This window comes from Hypomesus nipponensis, chromosome 12, assembly GCF_054491055.1.
Source record: "Hypomesus nipponensis isolate SF chromosome 12, ASM5449105v1, whole genome shotgun sequence".
NCBI lineage: Eukaryota > Metazoa > Chordata > Actinopteri > Osmeriformes > Osmeridae > Hypomesus > Hypomesus nipponensis.
This window is the reverse complement of record NC_140372.1, coordinates 14,388,410-14,401,035: the sequence shown is the minus strand read 5'-3', so window position 1 is coordinate 14,401,035 and position 12,626 is coordinate 14,388,410. Positions and strand designations below refer to the sequence as shown.

General features: G+C 43.1%; 1 protein-coding gene across 3 annotated transcripts in view; it reads left to right on the top strand.

Annotated features, from left to right (window-relative positions):
• eprs1 (glutamyl-prolyl-tRNA synthetase 1) overlaps positions 1-12,626 on the top strand; it is a 30,857-nt gene that overhangs the window by 4,297 nt on the left and 13,934 nt on the right. For all 3 annotated transcript variants that reach the window (XM_084668018.1, XM_084668017.1, XM_084668019.1), the window contains exons 6-13: positions 4,445-4,545; positions 4,695-4,821; positions 5,221-5,413; positions 5,850-6,021; positions 6,343-6,576; positions 6,890-6,974; positions 7,098-7,157; positions 9,817-9,927. In XM_084668018.1, coding sequence (XP_084524144.1) covers positions 4,445-4,545; positions 4,695-4,821; positions 5,221-5,413; positions 5,850-6,021; positions 6,343-6,576; positions 6,890-6,974; positions 7,098-7,157; positions 9,817-9,927 — 1,083 coding nt within the window. The remainder of the gene's footprint in view (positions 1-4,444; positions 4,546-4,694; positions 4,822-5,220; positions 5,414-5,849; positions 6,022-6,342; positions 6,577-6,889; positions 6,975-7,097; positions 7,158-9,816; positions 9,928-12,626) is intronic.

Here is a 12,626-nt window from a genome sequence, read left to right as displayed (position 1 = left end):
AAAAGGAGGGCAGTCTCTGTGGAGTGGCCGGTCTTGAAGCCCGATTGGTTGGGGTCAAGCAGTTTGTTCTGAGAAAGAAAGTTAGACAGTTGGTTAGATACAGCACGTTCAATTGTTTTAGAAGAGAAGGGTAACAGTGATACCGGTCTGTAGTTCTGGATGGCAGGGTTAAGGGAGGGTTTTTTGAGTAGAGGGGTAACTCTGGCCTGTTTGAAGGCAGAGGGGAAGGTGCCAAAGGTAAGAGAGGAGTTTAGAACATGGAGCAAAAAAGTTATGATAGAGGGGGAGATGGTTTGAAAGAGACGGGAGGGGACAGGATCAAGGGGACAGGAGGTGGGGCGATGAGAGAGAATGAGGTCAGAGAGCTCTGCCTCGGACAGGGGAGAGAAAGAGTTTAGACATTTATTTGGGTCAGTCATGGAGGGTGAGGGGGTAGGAAAGGTGGGTTTAGGGAATCGACTGCTAATATTGGCGACTTTTTTCTCAAAGAAGGAGGAGAAGTCGTCTGCTGTCAGGGTGGGGGGTGGGGGAGGTGGGTTAAGAAGGGTGGAGAAGGTAGAGAAAAGTTTGTGGGGGTTTGAAGCAGAGTTAATTTTGTTAAGAAAGTAGAGGGTTTTAGCACTAGTTATGTGAGAAGAGAAGGATTTAAGGAGGGAGTGATACTTATCAAGGTCCAGACCGTCTTTGGACTTGCGCCATCTCCTCTCAGCTGCTCGAAGGGTGGACCGTTCTTCACGAATAACATGCGTAAGCCATGGGCAGGAGGGAGAAGATCGTGCAGGCCTGGTTGACAGGGGACAGAGAGAGTCAAGTGATGCAGTTAAAGTGGTTAACAAGGTGTTAGTGGGGTGGGACGAGAACTCGTCAATGGGAGGGAGGGAAGATGTTACAATAGAGGAGAAATGGGAGGGGGATAGGGAGCGGAGGTTGCGCCGGAAAGTTACGAGGGGAGGGGAGGTGGGAGGGGTTGGAGGGAGAGAGACAGAGAATTGGATAAAGTAGTGATCAGAAATGTGCAGTGGGGTTACAGAGGTTAAGTCAGTGATACAGTTACGTGTCAGGACGAGGTCTAGCTGTTTGCCTGCCTTGTGGGTCGCCGGTTTGCTCAGCAGCGTCAGGTCGAAGGAGGTCAGGAGAGACAAGAAGTTGACAGCCTGCGTTCCTTGGAGGTGGATGTTGAAGTCCCCAAGGACTATCAGGGGGGTTCCATCATCCGGGAGGACGCTGAGGAGCATGTCCAGCTCCTCCACAAAGTCAGCTAGCGGTCCTGGTGGGCGATAAAGAACAATTAAGCATGCTTTGATAGGATCAGTTAGCATAACATAATGATGTTCAAATGATTTGGCAGTAACAGAGAGTGGTGTGGATGTGTATTTAATATGTGGGGAAAGAAGCAAACCTGTCCCACCACCCCACCCGGTTGAGCGGGGTGAGTGAGTGAAGGAGTGGTTGACGGAGAGAGCAGCTGGAGTTGCAGTGTTCTCTGGGCGGATCCACGTCTCTGTTAGCGCAACGGCATGAAGAGAAGCCTGGGATGCAAACGCCGGGATGAAGTCTGCCTTGTTCACAGCAGACTGGCAGTTCCAGAGTCCTAAAGAAAGAGAGAGGGCAGGTGGAGAAAAACTGGATAGGTAGTGAAGGTTAGAAGTTGACCGTATATACTTTGTGACATATCTACGTCTACGGGTAGTGTAATGAACAGGAATGCTAAGGAAACACATGCTAGCTATGAATAAGTTCTAGGTAGAATATAATCTAATTATGAATAGGTCGATACTTATCAGAAAAGTTTACAGTGGATGTATCGCAATGGCTCGTAGCCCCGTTACTGTAAGATGCCTCAAATTTGCCCATTGTCATCTGATAACCCTGGTTTACAGAGGTGCACGCTCATAGTAATTTTAATGAGGAGAAAGGTGGATATCGCACGCGCCATAACACCAACAGCAGAACGGTTATCCAAATAACAAAGTAGTGTACAACACTCGTGTTGGTGTGTGTATTCCTCCTTGTGATGTCACAAGGAGAGGATTTTCAAAAGCTTTCATTTTCTCGAAGGCGAAGAAAAATACCCAGGGCTTGGTTTATAACTATGAACATTTCCAGCCACTGGGGGACCAGTGACTAGGGAACTCAAATTAATGTTAAATAACTTCCTAAAGTGATATTTTCATGTCATGGGACCTTTAAGTTTAATTGGCTGTGCAACATTGGATAGAAAGGTGGACCAGTCACTGTATCAGCTCACAGCAGGCAAATACTACTGGTCAATTAGCAGGCATTTTGTAGAGAAGTTAAAAGTTATTTGCAAATGCTCCTGTAGGAGTTGGAAAGACGAGAGGTTGGCACACTTCTCCCTTTTAGCACACAGCTTTGTTTTTTTACAACCCTAATTCCAAAAAAGTTTGGACGTTGTGTAAAATTAAATACAAATATAGCTGCAAGCAGCGATGCGGGTTCCTCCGCAAAATGGCAAAATATTATAAACATGTACACTGCAGAAGATCGAGACTTGGACAACAAGAGAGCAAAACAACTTCATGTTTGGCCAAAAACAAGTCCAGACTCTCAGTCAATACACAACTATCTAAAGTCATGTGGGAAACTGGGCTAGGGCAGCGTTCATATTCAGCTCCTAACAAGAACGGCCTGTAACGGTTTAGCAGCCGACTCTCTAGTCCCATTAAACTACACAACATACACAATCAGGGTGACCAACAAGATTATATTAACTAACCAACAATAACATTACAAACATCTAATTGAACGAACACAACAAATGAAATCCCTCGAAAGGCTGTTGTAACCTATTTATACTTGTATACCTACACTATTTTCCACAAGTCTTTGTGTTTTTGGACATGCCGCACTGCATGCTGGGTACCCAAGGGATCTGACGCTGATTATCTAGCAGTGCTCCGACTGCGTGATATGAGTATTCGTTTTTTGTCAGCTTTGGGACAAAGGTTAAGAAACGGTTTACATTTCAAGGTTAAATTGCATGAAATTGTGCATGGTATTTCAGAATGATGTCTGCCAGTTTAACTAAACAAATAATCAAAATTATTCCAGGCCAAAAGTCTGTGCGTGGATTCAAACCTGTGACCTTATGCTTTGCAGTACAACGATTTTCATGTTCAGTTACTGTCTAAAAAAGTAAGCTGTTTCTCCTGTGGTAAGCGAAAGTTGAAACAGCTCTAACTCAATCAAATTTTGACATACCAAGGTGAAATTGTGTACGGTAAGCCAGAGTGATGTCACCTTAAAGCCTATTAGGTTTGAAAAACCATCATTGAAAATGACATTTGATTTAGTGACACAAACATATTGAGTTAATGTGGAAATTTACATAAATACACCCATTTCAGCCATTTTGTACTTGATTCAATTGCCTTAAATAGCATTTTTCAATACGTCAATGATACATATATGTTCCAAATTCCAAGTCAATTAGACCTTTGGTTCAAGAGAAGAAGAATTTTGAAATAATTTTTAATGTTTTCCCAAATTATCACTGTACAGGAAAATCCATTATGGCGAACCTTATGAGTCCTTGAGGCTTTTTTGTTCCTCGTGAAAAATGAGGCATGCACACCAAGTTTCAGAAGTATTAGAGCAATGGGGTGGAAATGCAACCCCTCTGAAAAGGGGACATTTGGGTGTCGCCTGTGGCGCCCCCTATGGGCTGATGTGGGCCAGTCTGTGTTTGGGCCATAGTTGTGGCATGTTGTATCAATATGCCAAATTTCAAAACTTTTTACCAATGTGTTCATGAGATACATTACAAGAATAATAATAATGATACCAACAATAATAATAGGTTTCCTCCTTACGGAGGAATCCTAAAAATGTTATAATGTTATATACCATATGTTATTTACAATAGAACATAGAAAACATATCAAGTGTTTAAACTGATAAAGTGTACCACTCTGTTGCATCCCCTCTTCTTTTAATAACGGCCTGTATCTGTATGGGAACTGAGGAGACCAGTTGTGGGAGAGGATTATTTGTTATATGCATCGTTGTCGGTATATGAAAGGACAAATATCAGGATATGAGATTTTGGTCATATCTCACAGCCCTACTGTGAACTAAAATAAAACTGCACATCATCAGTAATACATTTAAAATGTGGAAAAATTGCGTTGCAGGTTGATTTAAGGTGTGCGCCCCAACATTTTCTGCCTGTGCCCCAAATAATTTCAGTTGGGGGCTAAAGTGCTCCTGTAAAATGTTAGTCTGGAGCCCTCTGGAAAATAACTTTTTAGTTCCACTTAGAAGAACTAAAAATACTCATGTAGTCTAGGACTAGTTGTAATCTCCTACTTGTCGTAGGAGTTCTGTTGATGCAGAGTAAATACTCAGTGAAGTGAATAGTCAGTGAATGATCTCCCCCCCCCCCCCCACCGTCCTGACCTCCTCCTTTCTGTGTGTTGCCCAGTCAGAGGAGAGGGAAAAAAAGCAGGACCTGGGGAAGTTTGTGGAACTGCCTGGAGCTGAGATGGGCAAGGTGGTGGTTCGTTTCCCCCCAGAGGCCAGTGGGTGAGGCGCTACTGCAGTTTGCATGTGCACACTCACACAAAAAATAAATAACAATACAATAGAAAATATCATTTTCTTTATATAATATGTATGAAAATCTTTTTAGAGTCCGCTACATATTATGTTCTCCACTCTATGTTCTGTCTCAGATACTTACACATTGGCCATGCTAAGGCAGCCCTGCTCAACCAGCACTACCAGGTCACCTTCAAAGGCAAACTCATCATGCGCTTTGACGATACCAACCCCGAGAAGGAGAAGGAGGACTTTGAGAAGGTGGTGCATGGAGAGAAACGCGCACACTCGAATTCTTGTTGATGTTTATCACGACTAACGATACCAGTTTCTGCAGGGTCTAAATGTGTCTTTCTTCCTCCTTTCATTCTTTCTGCCCTCCCTCCCTCCCTCCCTCCCCTTCCCTTCCCTTCCCTTCCCTTCCCTTCCCTTCCCTTCCCTTCCCTTCCCTTCCCTTCCCTTCCCTTCCCTTCCCTTCCCTTCCCTTCCCTTCCCTTCCCTTCCCTTCCCTTCCCTTCCCTTCCCTTCCCTTCCCTTCCCTTCCCTTCCCTTCCCTTCCCTTCCCTTCCCTTCCCTTCCCTTCCCTTCCCTTCCCTTTCCTTTCCTTTCCTTTCCTTTCCTTTCCTTTCTTCCTTCCTCCCTTCCCTTCCTTCCTTCCAGGTAATCCTGGAGGATGTGTCCCAGCTCCAGATCAAGCCAGACCAGTTCACCTACACCAGCGACCATTTCCCGAAGATCCAGAACATGGCCGAGAAGCTTCTGAAGGAGGGCAAGGCCTACATAGATGACACGGCCCCGGAGCAGATGAAGCAGGAGAGGGAGCAGCGTGTGGAGTCCAAACACCGCAGCAATTGTAAACAGGGGGGGCGACGGCGTGTGGCTGTTTGTGAGGGCAAGAGAACTGTGTTTGCAGGAGATGGAATAAGAAAGTGTGTGTGAGAGAGAGGGAGGAACCAATGAAGGTATTTGAGAGAGGTGGGGGCGAGGTGTGTATAAAATCCTGTGGCGCACAATGACTGTCTAAAGCATGGATCTCAAACTGGCGGCCCACGGGCCACTTCCGGTTGCGGAATGTAATTTTCTTTTTTACAAATATACATAAAAAAAAAATATATATACATTTATATCATATTTTTGGCATTATGTAACAGGCTGTGGGAGGGGGGCCGGAAGTGGCCTGTGGGCCAGAATCTTTAGATGGCTTGTCTAAAGGATCCATCCCCCCACACACACCGTCCTCTCTCCTCGTCCCCAACCCTCACACCTATCTCCCCCCTCCTCTCCCCCAGCGGTGGAGCAGAACTTGAAGATGTGGGAGGAGATGAAGGCAGGGACAGAGTACGGACAGAGATGCTGCATGAGGGCAAAGATCGACATGTCCTCCAACAATGGCTGCATGAGGGACCCCACTCTGTACCGCTGCAAGAACACCCCCCACCCCCGTACAGGAAGCACCTACAGGTGAGGTGGGGAGGTGAGTGTGGGGTGGGGGGATAGGGGATGGGTGAGGGTGGGGTGGGGTGGAGGTGTTAGGAGGTAGATAAACAGAAAAAAAAAAATATATATATATATATATATATATATATATACATATATATGACATTGACAAGAAGATACAAAACCAAATTCTAATGAAGAATAGTTGTATTGACTGTATAATGACTGTTACTTAAATAGATGACGAGTCAAACAGTTTGTGCGGGGATGTGCAAGTGGGAGGCAGGCTATAAGGGATGTGTAGGATGTATAATTTTGATTATAACCCCCCTCCCTTGTCAATAGAGTGTACCCCACCTACGACTTTGCGTGCCCCATTGTGGACAGCGTGGAGGGGGTGACCCATGCCCTGAGGACCACGGAGTATCACGACAGAGACGACCAGTTCTACTGGATGATCGACGCGCTGGGCATCAGGAAACCCTACATTTGGGAGTACGCCAGGCTCAACCTCAACAACACCGTGCTCTCCAAGAGGAAGCTCACCTGGTTCGTGGACCAGGGCTACGTGGACGGATGGTGAGGAAAGCATGGGAGCTGCTGCGGGCGGAGGGAGGGATGGAATGAGAAGAGAGGGAGGGGGCGGTGGGGTGGTGAAGTGGATGAATACATTTAGAGAGGGAGGGTAGGTCAGGAAAGAGCTCAAAGGGGAGGGAGGCAGGGATGCCTGGATGGAGATAGAAGGAAATGGCTGGACGGAGGGAAGAAAAGAGAATTGGATGGAGGAAGAAGGGATGAATGGTGGGAATAAATAACACAGTAAACATGTTGTTATTATTTTTGAGGATGATGATGATTATGAAGAGTGATGCTGACCGTGTGTGATCTCTAGGGACGACCCCCGGTTCCCCACCGTTAGAGGAGTCCTCCGCAGGGGGATGACCGTCGAGGGCCTCAAACAGTTCATTGCAGCCCAGGTGTGTACGTGTTTGTGCCTGACTGATCTTTACACCTGGTAGCCCATCAGGAGTGAGACAAAGTCATTTGAAGTTCCATAGTATTAAAGTGTGTATGTTTTCTACTCTTTTCCCTCCCTCCAGGGTGGATCCAGATCAGTAGTCAACATGGAGTGGGATAAGATCTGGGCTTTCAACAAAAAGGTATGTTTTCCTCGCCTCTTTTTCTTCCTCCCTCCTTTTTAATTTCTGACTTACTTATGGTTAGTGTAGTGAAAACCTACAGACTTTCTGCATCCTGTTTATACAAAGAGGCAGGGCAGGGCGTAAGATGTACAGCTTGCATGGTTTCCCCCTTTCTCTCTGCCCCTCCGTCTAACCACTAACTTTTCTAGCTCTTGCTATTCCTCTTTTGTCTTCTTTCTCTAAATTCTCTTTTGTAGTTGGCTCCAGCACCATTTTCTATTCCTTTTATCCTTCCAGCACTAATCGATGCCCATCTGCATTTGTTTGCCCTGAGCTGAGTTCTTTGGGAAAAACACCGACACACACATACATATGCAAGCAGAAAGTACACACATAAGCAAGCCTAGAAACACACACAAAATCCCTTTCTTCCCTCTATTTGTCATGCTGTTCATGCTCCTGTAGGCTGAATTAGACATGCTGTTCACCCAGTGCTTTGCTTTCACCACCATCCCCAACAGTGCACAATCATTTTAGGTAACTTCCACATACCACTATTAGGGATGCACCTAAATCAATTCTGGGCAAGAAACAAAACAAAAAATTCTGGATGCACTTAGCCGACTACTTACTTTTATTAACTACTTACTAACCGAGAGTGAGGTCATGCCGGGAAATATCAAACTGAGGCTTTAACGTATCGACCGAGCGATGACCGAACGGTCAAGGTTAGTAAGTTGTTTATTATATGGCCTTTTTTCGCTCCATTCATTTTGTAAATTTAAAGAAATGGTAATTGTTAGGCTAATAGAAAACACAATGTATTTCAGGTGTTTTGTAGCAACCAATTACTTGCTAACTTAAAGTTACAATGATCAATCAAAAACACGGCTTAAAATGGCTTTAACTTTATACAGTAAAGTATCAACACAAGGGATTCAAACTATAGTTTCTAGTCTTCATCATCACTTTCAATTTTCGCTTCTTCTGAATTTCCTTATCGCTCATTTTGAAGATGGCGTCAGAGGGCAATAAGGATCCGTATCACACCGGCAGTCAATACGCGGCTGGCATGACTACCCATTAGCCAATCAGAACGCTCGTACTGTCATTGCCATATATTAAAAAAAGAATAATATAATTTTTATAAATGTATTAATATAAGACTTTTTTTATATTATCATGACATTTCCTCTGAGCACCTTGAAGTATTTCCACACTGCTGATGATCGCCTTGGTTTGAAATATTTATGCTAAATCACCTGAGATGAAAATTGATCAAATGGGTGTGTATTATATAAGTCTTATTCACTGATAGTCTGAAAATAGTTTGAGATCAGTAGGTCACATGACCTAGGAGCTATGGAAATTTAAATATTTACATACAAATTTGTGAGATGAAAATTGACAAACCAAAAAAAGTGTAATTGTGTCATTGTAATTGGGTCAGGTAGAAAGTTAACTTTTGAAAGTTTCAGGTAGAATGGATAAATAGCTATTGATTTGTTAATTTTTAAAAAACAACTGCCACTAGCGGACGTAAGGAAAACTAATAGGGAATATCTGTCAAATACCCCAAATTCAACTAACTTTACTACAGTCCCGTGATAATGGCTAGATCAAACGAGAGTCAAATCTGAGTAGATATTCATGGTTCACATTTTCGTCCTATTTTCGACCTCTCTTTCTGACAAATGATTTGGTGCATCCCTATGCACTGTCCTTCCCTGCTTCCCCTCCTGCTGTAATTCCTCTACCTTCCTTCCTCCCTCTCTCTCCTTCCCTTTCCACTCTCCCACCTTCTTTGTCCTTCCCATTCTTCTTTGCAGTTTCATGTCAACCCCTTTTGTCTGTCAGTGCCATTCATTAATCTCTCCACGCATCTGGCTGTATCTGGCTTGGTGATGTCATCAAAAAGCACTGCCCTAGTCAAGGGGTGGGACAACCTATACGTAGGGGAGGAAGTGATGTAGATGTTCTTCCATCCTGTCTGATCTTGTGTGTCTTGGCTCCTGACCCCTGACCTCTCCTGTGTTTGACATTAAACTGCATCTCACTTTTCTGTTTCCAAGCTGCCAATTAGCTGTATCAAGGTACTCCTCCTCCTCTATCCCTTTCCTCTCTCACCCTGTCCTCCCTTCATCCCTACTTCAGTGTGCTTCCAATTATCTTCTCCTTCTCTCCCTCTACCTGTCTTACTCCTCCTCTTCTTGTCCTCATACAGCCTACAGTCATTTAGCTGCAGTGTCAATGAGGAATCCTTCACTGTTCTCTGTCTCTCTTTCTGTCTCTTTCTCTTTGTGTCTGTCTCCTTTTTTATTTCTGTCTCTTTCTCTCCTGTCACCTCTCTTTATCTCTTAACATTTCTGTCCATCTTCTCTACCTCAGTTTGTCATCCCACCTCCACTCTCACCCCCGGCAGTGTGTACTTCTATAACTTAAGGAAAGCAGAACGTACAATGTTACAGGCTCTGTAGACGAGCTCGGACAACTAGAGTTGGAGAGAGGTAGAGGGAACCGTAAGCCTTTAGCTGTGGATTGTCATTTGAGCAGATTTGTTATGCATGGCTGTAAGTAACAATAATGAAACTGTCTTCGCTCTCTGACTGTCTTGTCTGTCTGTCTGTCTGTCTGTCTGTCTGTGTGTGTGTGTGTGTCTGTGTGTCGCTGAGTGTAGGTGGTTGATCCAGTGGCCCCCAGATACACAGCGCTATCAGGGTCCTATGTGGTTCCTGTCTCCATCCCAGAGGCCCAGGAAGAGATGAAGGAAGTGGCAAAACACCCCAAGGTACCCATCTCTGATAAATATTTAACAATGACTGTTATTATATAGCTGTTATTATAATTATTTTCTTTATCCAAAAATGTTCAATTGAAAGTTGGATTGTGACCTTACAGAGGTCATTGAATGCAAAACAGTTTACCTTGTCATAGTTGAATAACAACAGTTAGGTGGGTAAAATGGACATACAGTGAACCTCAAAGTCCATTGAAACCTCTTTCCTATTCAAATCTCCCAATTTGAAACTGGCGCTGTAAAACGGTCTTTTTCAAAAAATCCAGCTCCAGCTTATTTGGCTCTGGTCTGTACCTTTGTCACGACCCAAAATGTACATACAGCAAATTAATAATTGATGTTGCTTACAATGCTAAAAACAAACCTAATACAAAGTTATGCTTAGGCTACGACACTGAAGTGTGAGTATTACAGCTAACGGGTGCTGTTACTTATGTTGTGTCATAGCTCTGCAGTTTTGCTCGTTGTAAACCAACCAATCAGCGCGCAGCTCATCTAAATATTCATGAGCATACCATTAAAGGGTGAAAACCTTGTTTCATTATTTATGGAAGCAAATCGTGACCAAAATTCAAATGAAAATGCATTTCCAGAAATGCTTTTTCATTTTAAGAATGTGGCTGGATTATTTGACTCATAAATAAAATTAGTAATCAATCATTCTATTTGCATTTTAATTTTCTTCTTTAAGACTGCTCATTCTTTCACTTAATTAAAATGAAAACGAAAAAGACATTTGAAATTTAATTTTCAAAATATGCCCCAGCAAATAGATACCAAAATTCTATTTGAAATGTAAAATTCGAAAATGAAAACGCATTTCCAGAAATGCGTTTTCATTTTAAGAACGTGGCTGCAAAATCGTGACCACAATTCAAATTCAAATGCATTTCCAGAAATGCTTTTTCATTTTCAAGAACATGGCTGCAAAATCGTGACCACAATTCAAATTCAAATGCATTTCCAGAAATGCGTTTTCGTTTTCTGCCCGCAAAGAACTGCTCATAATTCGAAAACGAAAATGCATTCTGAGCGGCGCAGCAGAGTGACGTCAGTAGCCTCTCTTCTTCAGCTGCCTGCTGACCGAGCTACCCATCTTGTTCGGTAGGGGGCGGTGTGCACATACGCATTGCATTACATGACAACATTTGCCGGGAAATTGACTGAATTGCCGAGTCTTTAGAGGACACATCACAGATTATGGCGCTCCCTCTAATTGTGCTGATACTTGTAAGGTATTTTCTTGTGTGCTTTTATTGTGACAGGGGTGTGTGGTTCTGACGTTGGAAGAAAGTGAGTGGAGTGAAATGCTATGTGTGGGGGAGATACAGTAAAGATGTACAAAGTGTATGGAGCTAAAGCTGACAAAGGTATCTGAATTTGAATATGAAAGTTAAGAAATATTTGTATGTCGAATTTCATAAAACTGAAATATTTTGCTGTTTAATATATAATATCTGAATTATTTGTATGCCGAATTTAATTAAACGGAATTATTTGATCCAAAAATACACATTTCAAAAATTCAGATTCTTGAAATTCAGATTCTTGAAATTCAAATTCTTGAAATTCAGATTCTTGAAATTCAGATTCTGGAAATTCAGATTGCTGAAATTCAGATTCAAATTGCGGAAATTCAGATTTTGTCTGAAATAGGCCAAAGGTGAAACAGCTTGCTTTCACAGGGAAAAGCAGACGATTTCAGAACGACCGAACTTTACCTCAGAACACAAGCTCAGTTGCTCATTGGAGGAACAGTATTGAGCAAGTGCTTATGAAACTTGTAAACACTTGTCTTCTCCTTTGCCAAAATCGGCAGTTACTGTTACCAAGTGAGTCGAGACAGACTCGGAGGGCGGCGGAGACCGATGGAAGACGTGGAACAACTGGCAAAGCCATAGCCTATATATTTATGTTTCGTTGTTTTATTTTCTGTGTTGGAGTTCTTTTAAGAGCTTGATGCCATCAACATCCAGCCTGATATAAAATCATGAACTTCAATTGTGTCTCTTAATTATAATACCCACACAGAAAACCCTGGTTGAATCAAGTACTGTATTGCTAATAACCCATTTTGGATGGTCAAGCATATTTTTCATTGTCTCCTTATTCCTATCAAAGTCAATGTTCAGCCTATAGGCTATGTTCATTTGCTAAGTGACATTTCATATCGGTCATGGTTAGTGAAATATTTGCTTTCTGAGAGATCGGACATAGCCTATTTAACAGCATATAAGGAGTTATCAGAATATATCTGTAGTGCGGCCGGGTGTGATTTGATTCATCGTCCACACATAATCTGGAAGTCAGTTTCGATCAAATACCAACTATCTCCATACTACATTTTGCCGACGTATCTTATACACATCGGGCCGACGTCGGCAAGAAGTATGTGTGCTATCCCAGATGATCTGGGTCTTCCTCAAGCAACTAGCAACTTAGTTTGTTCTACTCGGTCACGGGCATCAGACTCAGATATATTATTAGTTGCTACCAGCTCAGCTAATTCTATCAGTGTATGCATAATTTGAGGGAGCGCCATGATCTGTGATGCGTCCTCTAAATACCCGGCAATTCAGTCAATTTCTAGGCAAATTTGGTCATGTAATGCAATGCCTATGTGCACACCGCCCCCTACCGAACAAGATGGGTAGCTCGGTCAGCAGGGAGCTGAAGAAGAGAGGCTACTG